Source organism: Rhamphochromis longiceps, linkage group LG16, assembly GCF_057381845.1.
Source record: "Rhamphochromis longiceps isolate RC_006_pf linkage group LG16, R_longiceps_female_GT1.1, whole genome shotgun sequence".
In the NCBI taxonomy this organism is placed as follows: Eukaryota; Metazoa; Chordata; class Actinopteri; order Cichliformes; family Cichlidae; genus Rhamphochromis; species Rhamphochromis longiceps.
Window position 1 is genome coordinate 40,276,784 of NC_140572.1, and position 20,920 is coordinate 40,297,703.

The following is a 20,920-nucleotide window of genomic DNA, read 5'->3' on the forward strand; positions in this document are numbered from 1 at the left end:
CGGGAGTTGTCAGCTGTGTTTTTGGTCATTGTTTACATCCAGCCACGCGCTAACTCCGCAGCAGCGCTCGGCAAACTCCTTGACGACATCAGCGCATTAGAGACAACTCATTGAGACGCTGTTTTTATCGTCGCCGGTGACTTTAGTGAGTGCAACTTACGGACTGTACTCCTAAAATACCATCAACGTGTGGCCATTCCTACCCGTGACAAGAACACCCCTGGATCATATTTACAGCAACATACAGGGTGCATACAGGGCTGCACCACGTCCTCACTCTGGACAGTCTGATCACATCTCCCTGTTCATGTACCCGGCTTACAGACAGAAACTGAAACCATCAAACCTGTGAAACTGTGGACCCCAGAGACTGCGAGTATCCTACAGGACTGTTTTGCCCAAACAGACTGGGATGTGTTTCAAACTGCAGCCACCAAGGGGAACTGCTCTGTCAATATATGCAGGTTTTAGATGTGTCCTTGATCCATCACAGCTGATTTAAATGGCTAAATTACCTCCTCAACATGTCTTGAAGTTCTCCAGAAGCCCAGTAATGAACTAATCATTTTTTTCAGGTGTGCTGACCCAGGGTGATATCTAAAACCTGCAGAACACCAGCTCTCGAAGCCTGGAGTTGGACACCCCTGCAGTATGCCTACTTTAGGTAGCTTTAGGTACCTGGGTGTCTACATCACTGAGAACCTCACCTGGACACTGAACACCCCACAGCTGGTCAAGAAGGCTCAGCAGCGGCTGTATTTCCTGAGGAGGCTGAGGAAATTTGGTATGTCGGCCAAGATCCTCAGCTGGTTCTACAGCTGTATTGTGGAGAGCATCCTGACCAGCTGCATCACTGCATGGTACAGCAGCACTACTGCTATGGACCGCAAACGCCTGCAGAGAGTGATAACAACTGCAGAGAAGATCATCAGGACCCCGGTGCCATCTCTGCAGAGCTTCTACCATCGCACAGTCCAGAGGAGAGCTGCCTCCATCCTCAAAGACCCCACACACCCCCAACACGGACTGTTCACACTTCTGCCCTCAAGACAAAGGTTTAGAAGTGTGAAATCCAGAACATCTCGACTCAACAACTCCTTCTTCCCCACTGCCATCAGACTCTTGAACAGCTGACCTATTTTAACAGTAATAATATTTTTTGTACATCAGGTCATCTCACATATTGCTCTTTTGCACATAAATCTATTTAATACTTCAGATGTTTTCTCCATTTATTTATTCATGCTATTTGTATTTTAGCTATTTGTACATATTAACCAGTCTGCGTGTGGACAGCAGACAAAAAAATTTCATTGTACAGAGTAATGCATTTTCTTGCACACATGACAACAAACGCTTTGAATCCTTGAATTAGATGAATTTGGTGTTAGAAGTGAAGAAGCTTCTTGGATGAAAAGTGAAATGTCTTCAAGATGTTAAAGAAGACCAGACGTTTTTCTTTCCAAGCTCCTTAGACTACCATGACCTGGATTACTGAGGACCTACATGATGTTAGTTCAGTCGCTAACTGCTGTTTCCACCACCAAGTGACGAAACAAGTTTAAAGTATAAATCTCAAAGGCCAGAAAGTTTATAAAGCATTTTTAGATTTTTTAGGTTTTATTTGGATTATAGTACAAAAAAAATTAATAAAAAATAGTTTTACTGAATTTTGATTGGTTTATGGAGGTTTCTTTCCGCTTTTATTTTTCTCCATTTTTCTGACAGCCCACCAACCTCTTTTCAGTGGGCGGGGCTTTTCCCTCATTCCATGGGCTCTACACACAAACACGGCTAATCATTGGTGAATAAATGGGGCTCCGGATTGTTCTAGGCATCCTATTGGTTTTTGCAGGTGCCCGTCAGATGATCGTGTACGCTGTGACAGGTGACTTTGGAAAACTGTGAAAAAAACAAGCTGATCGCAGCGTAGCCGCCATCTTCCTCCTGCTGTCGGCCTCAGAGTGTGGAGTGGAAGTAATACGGAGACTAGGTGAGGGGGAGGCGGACAGGTCGGCTGTACGCTGTGAGCCAGTCCGGGATCGTTCACACGGCGCTTCCTCCCGCTGAGCGAACAGACGGGACGCGGATGCGGTTTGAGGTTTTCCTCCTCGGAGCTAAGCTAAAGGGTAGCCGGGCCAGCTAGCATCCGTGTGACCGAGCAGTGATAATCAGAGGCGGGCTGAGGCTACACCTCCGCCCGGCTCTCTGCGGGGAGGTGAGTTTGATCCAGGGTCACAGCACGGCTGAGGCTTCGCGGAGAATGGTGCAGGGGTCCAAGGTGAACTGTGCTTCATGGCCGGAGGTTCGCTGATGGAGTTACTCCAGATCAGTCCTCTGATTGATAACCTGTCAGTTCGTCGATAAACCGATTTCTGCAGCATAAACCTTTACAGCACCGCTCCAACCCGGCGAGCAGCCTGTACTGGTCCTCAGGTCCGGATCTCCTGACAGCGCACCATGTCTCAGGGCCTGCCCAGCTCCTGGGACCCTCTTCCCGAGTGCTCTCACGGGGCGTCCCGGTGAACGGACCGCAACCGCTGCTTGGACTGGGACATGGTTCCGGTGCCCGGAGTCCTGTTGTCAGTCAGAGGGAGCGTAATCCCGGATTAGGATTGAAACTAGGATTTACCTGAGCAGCACCATGGGATCCGCCACCAGGCTGGCCTTCAGCGTCCTCCTAATCACCTGCTCCTCAGGTGAGCACACCTGGCTCTAACATCATCACCACAGACACAATCAATTAGAAACCAGAGTGTAATTCTGATGTCACAGGAAACAAGCCCCAGTAAATAACTCTGAGCTGCTTTGATCCTAATCCAGGCTCAGAGCTAAGATAGGCTAGAGCAGTCAGCTGTGTGTCAGTGATGCTGTCTGCTCACTGAAACGCCCCAGGGCAGCTATCCAGCAGCTTTATTTCAATGGTGTATATCATATATAGGTGATCTTCAACCACAGGTCACCTCAAACCTCCTGCAGAAAACCTGCTGATCAGATATTGGTCAGTTATTGATTAGCTCTTGAGCTGACAGGAAACAGCTGATCTGTACCTGTTTCAGTCACTCTCACGATGCTGTATGCTTCCTCCTCAGGTGCAATCCTGGGCCACACTCAGACTCAGACCTGTGTGCTGTACAGCTACAGCTCCTCCTCCTCCTCAGTGGAGGGCCGAGGGAACATCAGCGGCGTGGAGATCTGCTCCGGGCAGAAGGATAAGCGGCAGCACTGCTTCGCCACCTGGAGGAACACCTCCGGTCAGGTGACCGTGGTCAAACAGGGCTGCTGGCTTGACGACCCTAGCTGCTATGACAGGTAGGTGGGGCCAGAGAGGTCATGCTCAGGTAACAACAGGAAGTAAAGGAGCGCTTCTGTGGTTCAACAGGAGGATAGCAGAGTTTAGACCTGATCGGTTTATTGATTGATGATGCTCCCAGACCTGAACCTGACTTTGTTCGAGTACAGAGTGGTGATTTTATAAGTCCCCTCAGGGCAGGTGTGTTCAGGTGTATGTCTACCTGTAGTTGAATTGGTTTGCCCACGTGTTGCTGTAGGTTCACTCGGAGGACCAGAGTGATTTCAGGAGAAGAAGAGCTAGCTCACACTCACACACTCCGAATTAGTTAGATAGCACTAAGAACTTAGAAAAGTGTTTGTGTGAATGAGCGAGTTGTATAAAGCGCTTTGAGTGCTCAGAGTAGAAAAGCGCTATATAAGAACCAGTCCATTTACCATTACCTGTCACCAGTCACCCCATGTATCAATCAGAGCAATTGATCAGTTTTCATATGTGAACTGAGAGGTGCTGTAAAAGCTCACCTGTGTGAGCTCATGTGTGAGGTCACTTGAGAGTTCAGTGATAAAGCTGAAAGACATTAGTGCGTGTGAGGAGGAGACATCAATTGGGAGGGGGGGGGGGGGGGGGGTTACTTGAGTGTGGTGACCTCACCTGTGCATCAGGTCATCTGTGCTGTTTCCTGATAGGTGGGAGTGTGTCGAGAGGAAGGAGTCCCCTGACGTCTTTTTCTGCTGCTGTGAGGGAAGTCTGTGCAACCAGAAGTTCTTCTACCTGCCCAACAGCAACCACATGCCGCCGCTGCCCCGTACGTACCTGCTCATCTCGCACCTTATTCTGAAAATCTTTGATGTTAAAACGGAACCTTATAGTGAAAAGCCTCCTGTATTTCATGTTGTAACCTCTTTTCCGTGTGTGTTTCCATAGCGACAAATATCCCACTCACACTGCGACCCCCGGTGGTCACCGCGCTGATGTATTCGCTGCTCCCCATCATGGCCGTTGCCATCATCGTCCTGCTGTCCTTTTGGATGTACCGACACCACAAACTGGCCTACCCACCTGTGCTGGTGCCCACACAGGTGAGACCTTCTGTGAGGAGTGGGTCATGTGACAGTCAGGTGACTTCCTGCTCTGAGTTTAAAAAATGAGGAACAAACTTTTACAATAAATGCTTCATAACAGCTTTAATCAGCTGTCTGTTCTACAGGAAGTCCCAGCAGCAAGTGAACAAACTCGTTCCAGGTAAACACTGAAGCCAGGTGTACTGATCAGGTGTTTGTCCTGACACGTTCCTGCTGCTTAGTCCAATCAGGAAGTCAGGAACACCGTCAGGTTGACGTTCAAAATAAAAGACCTGAAGCACTCGCAGGGTGATCAGGAAAAACACTGTTTCCATGGTAACAGCACACAGAGCTGGTGTTTGTTGTAGTTTTTAACAGCATCATCAACTCTGTCACGTGACTGTGTCATGTGACATGGATGCTCTTTTTGTTACCTGTGTCTTCACCTCTGGGGTGGGAGGGGCTAAGACACGAGGAGGCGGTGACACATAGCTGGAGTAGTGAGGCAATGCAGATGTTTCAGAGGGAGGCTGTGAGTTAGCTCCACCTCTTCCTGTCTGTGTGACTCTGAGCTGTTTCTTTGCCTCTCAGCACGCCTTTCACATCATGGTCGAGGTAAGGAGACCCACTGAGCGTGCTCTGTCACCACCCGCCTTGTGTTCTCCCACTTTGGGTCTCTGAGCACCTTTATGTTTTGTGTCACATGATGTCTGCACGTCCCGCTCCTTCCTTGCCCTGCATGACTGTGTCAGCACGCCACACCGCCCATCTTTAGGCCAGCCCACTCTCATGGTTCTGTCACTCTGTGTTTTTAATGTACACATGTCCATGTGGGTGTGGCCCGACAGCCCTGACAAGATGTTCTTTATTTTCCTGTATCCTCTGTCTCTGATCTCCACCTGTCTCCCCCAGGAGACCGGCCCCCTGCCCCCCTCCCCCGTCCTGGGACAGAAGCCTCTGCAGTTGCTGGAGCTGAAAGCCAGGGGGCGCTTTGGCTGCGTGTGGAAGGCTCAGCTGCTCAGTGAACACGTCGCCGTCAAGATCTTCCCTGCCCAGGTCAGTGTGTGTGCCGTTAATCTTAGTGTGATATTGTTAATACAAGTATCCCATTTACTACACAAGTGCTTACAAGCACTTTGGCAAAACGCTTGGCTGTGAGAGGAGCATCAGAGCGTTGGTCTTCACGGCTCTTCTAACATCCAGACACTGATGACCTTCATACAGCTGAGCACCAGCAGTCACATGACTGAAACACAAACATGTACGCACAGCTCGCACTGCTCATTTAACAAGAACAACAAACGGGCCAGATGTGAGAATGATTTTGTTTATTGTCGTAGAAACAGAATAAATGTTAAAAACATTATCTGATCCTTTGTGTGAAGTCTTCATGAGCAGCTGCGCCAGATGTTTCTGCTCCATATACATGAGCACATCTGCGTGAGGGAATAATGATGAGCGGAATATTCGTTTCCAAACACAGTGACAGCGCTCCAGTGAGACGTGAAAGTTAAATACAACGATCCAGTTTTGATCAAACAGATTTTCTCTAAAACACTGAAATAAGCCAAACATGATGTTTAACCTCCACTGAGTGGCCAAAGCCTGGGGAGATTTAAAAATGATGTGGCAGGAGTCAGGGAGAATAAGCCTCGACCTTTTGGTCAGGTGACACCTGGCGAGGCAAACTGGCCGTTCGCCCAGAGGGAGGTGATGTTTGGAAATATCCGTATCTACATTCTCGCCTGAAACGTCTTAAGAGTTACTTTGTGTCACAGAAACGGGCACATTTCAAACTTCTCTCACAGTTTTAGCCGCTCTCCTCCACCACGGCCACTTTTGAGTTTCAGTTCAGTTTTATTTCCACAGCACCAAATCACAACACCAGTCGCTTCGAGGAGCTTCATATTGTAAAGTAGATTCTACAATAACACATATTTTCAGATGAAATGCAACCTAACCCTTTGAATTGATGTCTCACAAGAGCACATGTTGAGAAATTACCTCTGTGTGAGGTCACAGTTGGGCCACGCCCCTGACTACTCTGACCTCTGACCTGTGCTCAGGAGCGTCAGTCTTGGCAGAACGAGTTTGAGATCTTTAGCCTGAGCGGGATGAGACACGAGAACCTGCTGCAGTTCCTCGGCGCTGAGAAGAGAGGCAGCGAGCTGGAAACGGAGCTGTGGCTTGTCACCGCCTACCATCACAAGGTAACAGTGACCCCCGCAGGCTGGAGGTGGAACTGCAGAACACTCCTAAAACTCCATTAGAACCTGGAAGAACGTGGAGCGTAGACGAGTTGGAGCGGGTTCAGTTTGTGAATGTGTGGACAGAAGACTGAGTCACTCTAACAAATTTGACCTCTGACCCTCAGTCTTCACTCTGTGTTCTCCATGACGTGTTTTCAGGGTTCCTTGACTGACCATCTTAAAGCCAACGTTCTCTCCTGGTCTGAACTGTGTCGGATCGCTCAGTCTATGTCCCGAGGCCTGGCCTACCTGCACGAAGACATACCTGCATACAAACCCGCCATCGCACACAGGTACGAGCGTACAGGCACACACACACACACACACACACACACACACACACACACCTGCCTGACAGCTCTGTGTGTTTTTCAGGGACTTCAAGAGTAAGAACGTCCTGCTTAAGTCCGACCTGACTGCCTGCATCGCTGACTTTGGCCTCGCTCTCAGGTTTGAGGCGGGAAAGTCTCCAGGTGACGCTCATGGACAGGTGTGTCCACCTGAGCTACGCCTCTGTCACGCTTTGTCATTACAGCAGTGACAGTGTAACAGTCAGTGGAAACAGAAATATCTAAGAGTGTTTAGCAAATGCATGATGGAGTTCCAGGTACACTGAGGTCCAGGTGAGGACAGTCTGGGTTAGGAAGAAGCAAATAGCTCCATCTGGTGGCTGATGGGTAAATATTCAAGGATGTTTGATAAAAGAAGAATAATTAGTGCTGGGATGTTGAGCTGGCCTGATTGCAGCTGTGCACAGCAGGGGAGGCGTAGCTGAACGGAGCAGTGTCCAGAGTGTGGGGAACCAAAGAGAGAAATGAGAGCAGAGCGGCCAATCAGAGGGTTTGAGGAGGTGAAGCTGCAGAGCGGATGGTGTGATAAACTCACTGCGTTTACATATTAGTAGCAGCTTTGAGGTTGGCTCTAAATGAGCTGTGTTTATTTACCGGTCACAGCTCGGTCTCCACAGTAATGACATCATTTAGATGCTGTTGTGTTATTACAGAGGTTTAAAATATGTGTGAGGACCTGCCATGAGGTCAGAGGGGGCGGGGCTTCAGATAAGTGCTGCGTAACAAGTTCAAACTTTATTGATATCAGTGATGTTATCCATGTCCCCTCCACCAGCTCCTCTGCTCTTTGTAGTTGTGTCATATCACCTCAGTAAACAGCTGATCTGGTTCCTGTCTGTGTCAGGTGGGGACCAGGAGGTACATGGCCCCAGAGGTCCTGGAGGGCGCCATCAACTTCCAGAGAGACTCCTTCCTGAGGATCGACATGTACGCTGTGGGGCTGGTGCTGTGGGAGCTCGCATCACGCTGCAAAGCTGCTGACGGTATGAAACGCCAGAAGGTCACCTGACTCACCAGGTCAGCACGTCAAAATTTAACAACAGCCCCGGCCTAGGCCTGGCCAGGGTCACGCCTGGTTGGTTGTTAAAGTTTGACCTGCTTACAAAGAATGGTTATGTGACATGTGAAGAAACTGACATGAACATGTCGTTGTGGTCGGTGGAGGCCAACGCCGCCGTCCTGTGTTTACGTCTTCACCTGGTGTGTGTGTGTGTGTGTGTGTGTGTGTGTGTGTGTGTGTGTGGCAAAGTGAAGACTGTCATTGACTGATCCGCACACCTGGTTTTCTGTGGTTCAGGTCCAGTAGATGAGTACCTGCTGCCCTTTGAGGAGGAGGCGGGTCAGCATCCGTCTCTGGAGGACATGCAGGAGGTGGTCGTCTACAAGAAGCTCAGGCCCACAATCAGAGAGTGCTGGCAGAAGCACGCCGTGAGTCACTACGCACAATGCACCAGCACATTACCCACAGCCGATGCATTTGTTTGAAGCATCAGGATGACCTCACCGCTGGTGTAGTTTATAAAGAAACAAGTGCTATGTTTAACCTCTGATCCAGGTCTCCTCTCTGCCCCCCCGGCAGGGTCTGGCTCTCCTCTGTGAGACGATGGAGGAGTGCTGGGATCATGAGGCGGAGGCGCGGCTGTCAGCGGGCTGCGTGGAGGAGCGCGTCGTGCAGATGCAGCAGTCGAGCGTCACGGCCCACGAGGAGATTGTCACGGTCGTCACCATGGTGACCAACGTGGACTACCCGCCCAAAGAGTCAAGCTTATGATCAATCAGAGCAGGGCAGGGACGCCAAAATAAAAGACTTCATGTAGGATGGAGAGTACAGATGTCAGAATAAAAGAACAAAGCCTGTGACTGTGCTACAGGTGTACAGGCTCGTGCAGGTAAGCACAGCTGATTGGGTCATCAGCAGGAAGTCTGATCAGGAACAGAGACAAACTTTATTCATTTTTTCACCTCCTGGAGCTGACAATCGCGTCCGCCATGAACCTTTTCACCTCCGATGACCTAGTCTCTCAGTCCTCGCCGCCAAGAGGTCGGTCTGACCTTCTGGTTCGTCTCGGGGTCAAACTCAGTTCTAGTAAAGCTGCTACATGTGGTCTCACTGAGTCAGTCAGGTGAGGACATCAGGAAACAATCATGTGATCAGATGTATTGATTATCGGAGAATAAAAACATCAATCGGTTTTACAGGAACACAAACAGAGCCGTATTTTTTATTTTCAAACACTAATTTCCTGTGTGAGTGTGTGAGAGAGAGACATGTAAGCTGACCTCTGACCTCAGCATTGTTTACTGATCCTGAGTTCTTCATAAGACGTGCATGCTGTGGAGACCATGCTTCTGTGTGATGCCATCTGAGTAGGCGGGGTCAGACTTAGGAGTCTCTTAGAGAAACAGGAAGTCATTTGATCATCAGGACAGGCTTTGATTGGTTGGTTATTTAGCAGCTGAACTCTTTGGGTGTCACCTTAAGCTGAGCAGCTGGAGGTCAAAGGTCAGCAGGACTGTTTTAACCTCAGATGATGCCGATGATGTCAGCGAACACATCACTAAACCTGTGCTGCATTCAGAGCGTCTGTTTTCTGACTGCTGAATCTGTTCAGATGAGAACATGTTGCGTTCAGGTCCCTGTGCAAATCGAGGATCGGGTTTCCTGATTGGTTTCAAATATCCTGACATCAGGCTCAGGTCACGTGATCATTGTTCTGAACTCAATCGGGTAATCCAGACTTTCTCAATCAGCTCTAAGCATGGTTAGGAAGGAGGCGGAGTCAGAAGCATGGACAGATGTGCTGACAGCAGGTATATGAGGATCAAACACCTGCAGACAGAGCAGCAGGGACTGATGGAGCTGATGGCACTATCACACTCTGACATCACTGCTGTGAGTGATGTCATCAGTTCACAGGTGCCGTTACTGTAGCTGCACGCCTGACGGATCAAACACACCTGAGAGTGAAGTCGGTCTACAAACTTCAGTTAACTTTAAAGTCTGCATCAACAAAGTAATGCTTTACTGTACTCAAAATTACTGAATTACTCTAAATTCAGTAATTTGTTGTTTGTTCTGTTGTTTGTGTGCCACAAAGGCTCTTCGGTTCTTTGCAGATAGAAAGGAAACAAACAGGTTTGTTTTTTTTCTTCCTGCTACAATCATCTGATTTCAGTTGGTGTGTGGAAGGACGAGAATGGTGGAGCGGTCTACAGCGATCGATAGATATGGATGTGACCTTTATTTTTATTGCACAAAAGAAGAGAGCAACCGTAAAGTGCAGTACTGTGTCCAGGACAAACAGCTGCAAACATCTGGGCAGACGTGTTCATCTGGATGTTTTCAGTGGGAGAAACTTTACATCAGATGACTACAGGTTTCCAACCTTATTAACAAAATCACAGAAACCAAACAACCTCCGACTAAACGGATGGCACAACACGGAAAAGCTCAAGGAACTAACCTCCCAGCCCATTGTTCAGTGGTGCTAGTGTCAGTCATCATACAAATGTCATGTTTATAAGGTGGGAAACCTGCAGTCAGCTGAGACTGAAGATGTTACCTGGCTGATGATGAAAGGTCCAGATGAACAGAATCCACTTTTTGAGATTACTGCTTTGTCTTTTATTGGCTCAGGGGTTCACGTGTGAAGAGTTGGGGGTTTGATACCTGGTGTTAGTGTGGTCCTGGTCCTGAGACTGGAAGGTTGAACCAGGAAGTGTGTGTGCTGCAAGTCCTGTGCTGAGCCAATGGCAATAAAGGAACAGCTGCACTGTGATTCAAATGCTTTTTAGAGCAGCAGCGTGCTGTGTGAAACACTGCCCCCTGCTGGTAAACCCCAAAATGAAAGCAGTGGTGATGGCAGCAGCCTGACTGCCTGTGGGGTTTGATCAAAGAGGAGGAATTGTGTCTGTAGGTTCTCAGTCCTCCAGGTCAAGGTGATCTAAGGAAACGACTGGATGTATTTCTGATTCCTGAAGATGTTTCACAGACTGAAGCTTCTTCAGTTCTAAAACCAGATGGTGGAGCGTCGCAGGTATTTAACCCATAGTGGGAGTTGTACCTTTTTGACCCACTGCTGACCATGTGTCTCATCACATGAGCCAAGGTGTGAAAAAGGCTCGGAAGTGAATTTCTTCACTGTATCCTGTTTATCCCACAAACCTAACAGTGAATCATGTTCTGCTGCAGAAGAAGAAACCAGAACATTTAACTGTGTGGTCATCATTATTATTATCATTATTATTATTGATGCTGTTGTTGTACAGTCTGTGATGTAAGAGAGTTTGATCTGTTTATGAAAATCATCATGTCCTCTGATTGGTCATCAGTCGTCCAACCTCTTCTGATTGTTTATGTTTTGAAGCAGTCTGAGATCATCACTCAGTAGTAATCGAGGTGACGACGGGAACATCATGTTCAATCTCCAAGCACGCTCAGATTAGAGGTGTTTTGATGCGTAGCGTGGGCGATGTAGCTCGACCTCCTTCAGTCAGAGGATGAACTGGAGACGAATGACGAGTGGAACGTAGATCAGTGGATATACTGATCACAGGCACACATGTTTCTTCTGTTTTCAGATATTTGCCAACTAAATTAAATTTGAATTAAAATTTATATGTTGATATATGTTAACCCTCATTCTGCCGGCATATTTAGCATACCGAGTATTGACGCCTTTCTGGGGACTCAAAACTAATTTACTGTGAAATTTAATATGTTCTAATAAAATGTCCACCCATCCATCCAGATGTTACTAACAACATGTGCTGGGTAGGTCTGCCTACTTAAATATAATGTAATCTTTATTCCATTTTAAACAGAAAACAGCTGATACAGGGGTGTGTCATACTGAATTTATGGTTAGAAAGTAAAAAACTGTCCTAATTGAGTATTTCTACACAGTGGTGTTAATACCGTTACTCCAGGAGCGTAACCGAATACTTCTAGAGATCAGATCATCAATGACCCTGAGCATACCCTGATTTATCGGGTTAATTATTTATTCTAATCATGAAGTTGTCAGAAAATTCTGATTTTTGAAACGGGAATGTTTCTCAAGCCTTCTGAAAATCCACCAATCCTCTTCTGCTTGTCCTCGTCAGGGTCTCGGGGGCGGGAACTGGAGGCTAGCCCAGCTTCCATAGGGCAAGAGGCAGGTACGGTCTGTCACAGGGTCACACAGAGAGAGGGAGAGAGAGAGACAACCATTTGCACTCATATTCACACCTATGGCTAATTTAGAATCACCCCACTAACGACACCTGTTACACAACTGTGGGAGAAGCACCTGGAGAGAACCTGCACACTCCACAACAAAGGCCCCGCCCAGGTGGGGGCCAAACCGCCATCCTGTTCCTCTTATGAGGCAGCAGTGCTAACCACTGTTCCACCTTATCACACATTTATTTCTAAATTAATAAACTTTGTTCTATTCACTTATTTTAAAAACCCTTCTGACGAATAAAAAAAAAAGTATAAATGTTTATATGAGTTTTATTTTGTATCAATTTTGTTTTTCAGGGGAAAAGTCGATGAAGTCTTAAAGAGCCTAAAACGTCATGAGTCAAATATGACCCATTGGCTTTAACCCGAACTAAATCATGTTCACGCTGGATGTGAAGGAGGACTTCATGTCCCATGGTTCTTTGCGGCTCGGTGGTCCAGGGTGGACCTGTGAGAGGTGGAGCCTTCAGCCTCCTGATGGAGAAGCAGTAACCGGAGATCGCAGCCTCTGAGCGGACCGTGTGGACCCGAACCAGAGCCGAGCCTCCCGGTTTGTGTGTGTTTCCGCGTGCGTGTCGGTGCTTCTTGTCGGTGATGGAGGCGGCGGAGGGTGGCGTGTGCGGGGTGAAGGTGATGTGTCGCTTCAGGCCGCTGAACGAGGCGGAGCGGAACCGCGGAGACAAAAACATCCCGAAATTTAACGGAGAGGACACCGTGGTGGTGTCGGTGAGTACGCGCGCGCTCGCGCTCGCGCTCACACACACACACACACACCGCCACGGTGTGTGTGTGTGTGTGTGTGTGTTGTTTAGTGTGCAAACAAACCTGCTGTGTGTAACTGCAGAACCACTGCACGCTGCTCCTCCTTAAATCAATCAGTGCATTGTTTGCATTGATCAATCAGGAGCAGCTGCTTCAAAGCAGGAGAGTCAGACATGTTCACTGCAGTTCTATTTATACAGCGCCAAATCACAGCAACAGTCACCTCAAGGTAGATCCTACAATAATAACAGTCATATGACCCCCTATGAGCAAGCACTTTGGTGACAGTGGGAAGGAAAAACTCCCTTTTAACAGGAAGAAACCTCCGACAGAACCAGGCTCAGGGAGGGTGAGAGAAGGAAGACAGGATAAAGACATGTTGTGGATGAGAGACAGAGATTAATAACAGATACGATTCAATGCAGAGAGGACTATTAACACATAGGCTTTTTCCCAATCCAGGGTTTGCATCCTTTGGAGGATAAGGCCTTCACTGTAGACCGAGAAGGCCGGAAGTGCGATGCTTGTGAAATAGGATGTCTAGCTTCCATTGCACTGCTCATGTTGCCTAGCAACCATGATAATAACTGCTGGAAACATTTCATCTGGCATTGTTTGACAGAAATGAAGGACAAATTTCTTTTGTTCATCTGTTTGTTTTACATGAGCTCTGTTTGATTTGATAAGTATCTGAGGCTGAAACCACAGGACTGTAAAAACATGATTGTTGGGCTTCATTTCTGTACTGAACAGTTGTTTGACGATTAGCTAATACATAACAATTAGCTAATGTTGTTCATGACACTAAAGTCACTTCACTGGTAATGTAAATGTAATATGGCCAATATTAAAGTTATTATTATATTAATCATTATTAGTTATTACCAGTGTTGGGCAAGTTACTTTGAAAAAGTAATTAATTATAGTTACTAGTTACTTCATCAAAAATGTAACTGAGTTAGTAGCTGAGTTACTTTTCCTAGTAATTAATGACTTTTAGAATCTTGTAACTATTGCATTACTTAAAAAAAAGTTTAACCCTCTGGGGTCCAGGGTATAATTGGCCATTTTTGACTACTTTTAATTTTACATATACACTTAATTTTAAGTTTTCATTTTGACATACTGTATTAACACAATTGATCAAAAATCAGACAAAAAACATACAATCCGAGTAGAAAAAGTGTAAAGTATATAAAAGTATTTGTTACTGTAACAACCACGATGAATCATATTTCATAACTTTAAATGCAAATATAAATTGTCAATTTTAAAATCATACACTGTAAAAAGAATAACCCTATTCAAATAAAAAAAAAATGATGTCCAATTGTCACATCCAAAATATTTGACTTCATAGAATCCAAATTGAGTCACTTGATATGACCTGATACTTTTATGTTGATATAAACAATATTACTAGACTTGGCTGAAACTTTAAATTTTGCATTGATCCAAATTGATTTTTTTTTACATAGAACCATATTTTAATTATTGAACCAAGCTAATATATTGAAATTTAACCAACCTAATGTATTCACATCGAACCAAATTAACATGAACTAATATGTTTGTGTTGAAGCCAGGTAATTGATTTACATATATTCAAACTATATTTTTTACATTTCATTTTATTTCAGTTCAAAAATGCTCTGCATTTCCTATAAAAAACAAGACAGTTGGCCAACCAATTATTTCAAAATTATTTATTGTTCCAAACCATTTTGACTATAATCAATAGAGAGGATTAGTAATATACAGAATTAGTGCTACGGCAGAAATTATTAGAGAAATTGTAAGCGCCAGACGTCTGCTTTATATTTTATTTACGATTGAGTTCATGTTTGTTTTATTATTCATAGATTCATTACATAAGTGCAGTAGTAGCATGAAACCCTGTGTGAGAGGGAAGGGGAGGAGCATGGACAGAGAGGTGAGGAGTCTCACGGTTTTCTGACCGTGTACACAGCTAGTATTGGATAACTGCTATTTTTTGGAATTTTCATGCCTTTTTTTTTGGAAGGAGATTCATTGTTACATCCTCAGTTTGTAATAAATAAAACAGTCTTCAAACCATAATGCAACTGGAAGCATTTCTCTTGGAAACCAGGAACACGCGTCAGCCATAGACTCCCTTTTTTTGAACTTGGTTTATTGGAAATTACCCTACATTTAGTCAGAAAACCCTTCTTGCTCCTTTTTTGGAAAAAGGAATACTGAAAAGGATCATGTTTAGCAACGCCGTGCACTGTGGATTGAAGGCAATAGCCTACTTGGAGGAAGAATCACGGTAAGCAGTGAAAACAAGCTTTGCTACTGTGGAAATTTGTCATAATGCATGAGAGTGATGAAGAACTAGTGTGTGGAAAAAGAGAACCAAAAATGACAGAAAAGGCTGTCGAGGAAAAGCTGCACAGGTTGACCCAGTCTAGAAAGGCTAAGCTAGGCCACCTAACTAGCCAAGCTAATCAGCTCGAACGGCTAATGGAAGATGATGCTAACGTGAATGCTGTTAAGCAGAAATTGCGTTTAGACTACCAAGATTCATTTGGAGAACTGTGTAAGATAAATGATAGTTTGAGAGTATTAATGCATGAGGAAGAATTTGAAAAGGACCAAAGTTCTTGGTATGAACCTAATGCTAGTCGTATTCGCGGATTTATGCAACATGTGGAAACGTGGGTTAAAGCAGCTGAGGAGCGCACAGAACAAGCTAGACAGCGTGATGCAGACATCCAGCCTTCCGACAGTGTTTCTGTGATGTCCGCTGCATTAAGCAGTAAAAGCAGGAGGCGCAGGTCAGCCGTTGGGAGCCAAGTGTCCACTGCTTCCTCAGTACGCCTCAAAGCTGAAATGGAGAGAGCCACATTGCTTGCACAAGCAACTGCTCTCAAACAAAAACAAGAGCTTGAACGACAGGAAACTGAGTTGAAAGCAAAAAGAGAGCAGCTAGATCTGCAAACTGCTATTGCCGCCTCTGATGCTAAAATAAAGGTATTAGAGAATTTTGAAAATGAGCGCTCGTCACATGTGAGTCCTGCATACCCAACGACTATTGATTCTGGATTCATACCATTACCTGTAAGTCAAACTCCAGTCACCAACACAGAAAATGGATATGGGGAATTCATGCCTTTACAAAATCACCCTATTGGTACGCAGCAGTCTAGAGTGGATTTTGCAGCAGATGAACAAGCAGTTGAAACACTCTGTACTGTTATGACACGTCAGAATAATATAACAGAGCTGATGATGAAACAACAAAAAATGATGACATTGCCACCTTTAGACATCCCTACCTTCAGTGGTGATCCTCTAGATTACAATACATTTGTAAGCGCCTTTGAGCACGGAGTAGAGTCTCGCACTGAAAGTCCTAAGGATCGCCTCTACTTCTTAGAGCAGTTCACTAATGGACAGCCGAAAGAGCTAATAAAGAGCTGCCTTCATATGAAGCCAGATGTAGGCTATCACAAGGCTAAACAGCTCCTCAAAGAGCATTTCGGAAATGACTACAAAGTTGCTGTAGCCTACATGAACAAGGTCTCAAACTGGGCACCTATCAAGCCAGAAGATGCAGAAGCTTTAAATGCGTTTTCACTCTTTCTGACAGCTTGCTGTAACACCATGGCTGAAGTGAGTTACATGGAGGAACTTGATAACGTCGCAAGCCTGAAAGCCATTGTAGCAAAACTTCCATACAAGTTACGTGAAAGGTGGAGATCTGTTGTGTGTGGTATGCAAGAGCAAGGCGACAGACGAGTCAAGTTCAATGATTTGGTGGAGTTTATTAATAAACAAGCCAAAATTGCACTTCACCCTGTTTTTGGTGACATAAAGGATAGCACCACTGCTAAACCATTCACCATTAAACAAAACAGTAACAAGGATCAGAAAAGGGTTGTAATGAAGAAGTCATTCACCACCAGTGCCATACCATTGGACACTCAGGAGAAAGACACAAAGACAATGGAAAACACAAATTATGTGAAACCCACTCCACAGGCATGTCTGTTCTGTAACGGTGGGCACATCATAGACCTGTGTGGTAAGTTTAAGGGCAAGCCACACAACGAAAAGTTGGAATTTTTGAAAGGCAAAGGACTGTGTTTTAGCTGTTTGAAGCAAGGTCACATGAGCAAACTTTGTAAGAGAAAGGTGAGCTGTGAGGTATGTTCTCTTGCTCATCATACATTGTTGCATATCAAGAAAAGGGACACAGACGCTGACACAGAGAAGAAAACTAAGAACAGTGAAAGTCAAACAATCTTAAGTGCCTTTGTCTGTGCAGAGTCTGAGGATTGTGGGCCAACTGGGGCCGGGGAAGATGACTGCACACTTGCAATAGTTCCTGTACAGGTCAAGGCCAAAAAGGGAAGTGTAGTAGTGCAGACTTACGCCTTCTTGGACCCAGGAAGCTCTGCCACATTCTGTACAGAGACATTAATGGACAAATTGAAGATCACTGGAAGGAAAACTGACATACTACTGAAAACTATGAATGAAGAGAAACCTGTCTGTACTCATGTAGTGTCAGGCTTGGAGGTCAGTAGTTTATCTGGTGACGACTTTATTGATCTGCCAGATGTCTTCACACAAAGGACAATACCTGTAGGAAAGGAAAACATACCCCTACAGAAAGATCTCGAAAAGTGGCCTTACCTTAAAGAAGTAAAACTGCCTCGAATTGAGACTGACATTGGATTGCTTATAGGAGCAAATGTACCTAAAGCAATGGAGCCATGGGAGGTTGTAAGCAGTGTAGGTAATGGACCGTATGCTGTAAGAACCAAGCTAGGTTGGACTGTGAATGGACCTTTGAGAGAAACTGGCTGTCATGCAGACAAGAGAAACCCAGCCAAGGCTAATGCAAACCGCATATCAGTGAGCCGTTTAGAGAACCTGTGGCTTCAACAGTTCATGGTGGATTTTCCAGAGGGAAGAAAACATAATGAAGTGGAAATGTCAAGAGAGGACCATCAGTTTATGGACATGGCCATGGAATCTGCAAAACTGATGGATGGCCACTATACAATATGTCTACCTCTGAAGAACAGATTGGTCAACATGCCAAATAATCGCTCAGTCGCTGAACAACGAGCACGTAACTTGAGGCTTAAATTTCTCAGGAATGACTGCTTCCGACAAGAGTACACAGACTTCATGGAAGACCTTCTTAAAAAGGGCTATGCAGTACAACTGTCAAATGATGAACTGGCGCACAAAGAAGGAAAAGTGTGGTATATACCCCATCACGCCGTGTACCACCCTGTGAAGCAGAAATTAAGAGTTGTGTTCGACTGTGCAGCATCCTATCAGGGCACATCCCTGAATGATCAACTTCTTCAGGGTCCAGATTTGACCAGCAGTCTCATTGGTGTTGTCATACGATTTAGACAGGAACCTGTTGCAATTATGGCAGACGTTGAAGCAATGTTTCACCAGGTGAAGGTGCCTGACGGTGACTCTGACTTACTTAGGTTCCTCTGGTGGACAGGTGGCGACTGCAATCAAGCTTTGACTGAGCACAAGATGACTGTGCATTTGTTTGGGGCCACATCCTCACCCAGTTGTGCCAATTTCGCTTTGAGGAAGTGTGCTGAAGACCAGAGTAGGCAGTTCAGAGCTGAAGTTGTTCAAACAGTATTGCAGAACTTTTACGTTGATGACTGTCTCAAGTCTGTCGCTACGGAGGAGGCAGCTATATCAATGTGTCAAGATCTAATGAAAATCTGTGCCAACGGAGGCTTCCGTCTCAACAAATGGGTGAGCAACCGAAGGAAGGTGCTTGACTCCATCCCAAAGTCTGAACTGGCAGCAGAAATGAAAAGCCTGGACCTGGATCATGGCAAACTTCCACTTGAGAGGGCCCTTGGTCTCAATTGGTGTGTTGAGTCAGACACATTCAGCTTTAAGATCAACTTCAAAGATCGCCCATTCACAAGAAGAGGACTTCTTTCTGTCATTGGATCAGTGTATGACCCATTAGGCATTTTGGCGCCAGCAGTCTTGCCAGCAAAGATTATCCTGCAGGAATTGTGCAGATTGAAGATCGGGTGGGATGACGACTTACCTGAGCACATAAAGAGGCGGTGGACTGACTGGTTAACCAGCCTTCCTGCTTTGGAACACTTCTCAGTTGCAAGATGTTTCAAGCCCAAAGATTTTGGAAATGATGTATTTGCACAACTACATCACTTTGCAGATGCAAGTGAGGATGCATATGGCTCAGTCAGCTACCTACTCATGCGTAACACGAGCAATGAGACACAATGTGCATTTATGATGGGCAAGTCCAGAGTGGCGCCTCTCAGGCCTCCTACCATACCCCGTCTGGAATTGACTGCTGCTACAGTAGCCATTAGGATGGATAGTGTCCTGAGAAGAGAGCTACAACTGAACCTTGCAGAATCAGTTTTTTGGACAGACAGTACGGTGGTGCTCCAGTATCTCCGGAATGAGACCACGCGTTTTCGTACGTTTGTGGCAAACAGAGTTGCAGCTATTCTGAAAGGCTCTGATGTGGAACAGTGGAAACACATCAGCACAGACAAGAATCCTGCTGACTGCGCCTCAAGAGGGCAAAGAGTAGATGAATTTATGAAGAACAGAACGTGGGTGTCTGGGCCAGATTTTCTTCGCAGTCCAGTAGAGTTTTGGCCTAACACTCCATTGAATTGTCCGGAAATCACTTCTGGTGATCCTGAGATCAAGAAGGCCACAGTAAACAAAATAGAGGTGGAAGAAAATGTTGCTCCATTCAAGAGACTGATAAATTACTTCTCATCATGGACAAAGTTGAAAAGAGCGGTGGCGTGGTTCCTGAAACTTAAAGCCTTACTTTGGAGTCTCTGTCAAAAACGTAAAGAGCTATGCGTAACCAGTGTGGAGAATAGCTTTGACAATGATCGACAGCTGAGGCAAAGTCAGATTGACAGTTTCAGGACAAGCTTTAAGCCTACACAAATTTCAGTGGAAGACCTGAATCAAGCAGAGCTCGATATAATCAGATTTTGCCAAAAGGAGAAATTCTCGGAAGAGGTTTCAGCTCTTCACAAGGGACAAAGTGTGAAGCGCAACAGCCATTTATACAAACTGAACCCTGTACTACAGGAAGATCTGTTGAGAGTTGGTGGAAGATTGAGCTGGGCAGCTATGCCGGAAATCGCTAAGCAGCCTATTATCCTGTCTAGAGACTTTCACATTTCTGACTTAGTCCTCCAACAGATACATGAAGAAACTGGGCATGGAGGACGCAATCACATGCTCTCTGAATTGCGACAGAAGTTTTGGATCCCAAGTGCCAACACAGCCATTAGAAAGATCATCGCAAAGTGTGTGACATGTCGTCGCCTGCATGGGAGAGTTGGGAAACAACTGATGGCTGATCTTCCACAAGAGCGAGTGTTGCCAGATGATCCACCCTTCACCCGGGTTGGTGTAGACTACTTTGGCCCATTCGAAGTAAGACGTGGAAGAACCATCTTAAAAAGATACGGTGTTATATTCACTTGTTTAGCGGTTCGTGCAGTACACATAGAGCTGGCCTCATCATTAGACACAGATTCATGCATAAATGCAATCCGGCGCTTCATAGCACGGAGAGGACAAGTGAGGGCGATTCGCTCAGATAATGGGACAAATTTTGTTGCTGCCAATCGTGAGCTGAAGGAAGCAATCGCTGACTGGAACACTTCACCGTTTCAGCATCTATTTCAACAGCATGGAATTAAGTGGACATTTAACCCTCCCACTGCTTCACATCATGGCGGAGCATGGGAGAGGTTGATAAGATCAATACGAAAAGTGCTGAATTCTACTGTGAGAGAACAAGTTCTGGAAGAAGAATGCCTTCATACAGTCTTATGCGAGGCAGAGTCGATCATCAACAGCCGACCAATCACCAGGGCATCAAGCGACCCAAATGATTTGGAGGCTCTGACACCTAATCATCTTTTGTTGTTGAAAACAAAATC

At 45.8% G+C, this 20,920-nt stretch overlaps 2 protein-coding genes across 3 annotated transcripts in view; both read left to right on the top strand.

Moving 5' to 3' along the window:
• Positions 1-1,803: 1,803 nt before the first annotated feature.
• On the top strand, positions 1,804-9,152 carry LOC146651711 (activin receptor type-2A-like). Of its 2 annotated transcripts, XM_085385364.1 has the most exons (12): positions 1,804-2,699; positions 3,093-3,312; positions 3,982-4,100; positions 4,220-4,374; positions 4,948-4,971; positions 5,269-5,412; positions 6,423-6,566; positions 6,765-6,898; positions 6,981-7,095; positions 7,800-7,938; positions 8,253-8,383; positions 8,535-9,152. In XM_085385364.1, exons 1-12 carry the CDS (start codon positions 2,645-2,647, stop codon positions 8,724-8,726), a joined length of 1,572 nt encoding a protein of 523 aa, XP_085241490.1. In that variant the 5' UTR covers positions 1,804-2,644; the 3' UTR covers positions 8,727-9,152. The 2 variants fall into 2 exon arrangements, with proteins under 2 accessions (XP_085241490.1, XP_085241491.1); XM_085385365.1 differs by lacking the exon at positions 4,948-4,971 and having other exon boundaries at positions 1,811-2,699; positions 8,535-9,148.
• A 3,256-nt stretch (positions 9,153-12,408) lies between these two features.
• The window catches only part of LOC146651712 (kinesin heavy chain-like), a 61,055-nt gene continuing 52,543 nt past the window's right edge, over positions 12,409-20,920 (top strand). The window contains exon 1 of the mRNA XM_085385363.1: positions 12,409-12,908. Within this exon, the coding sequence (XP_085241489.1) occupies positions 12,777-12,908 (132 nt within the window). The 5' untranslated portion in view covers positions 12,409-12,776. The remainder of the gene's footprint in view (positions 12,909-20,920) is intronic.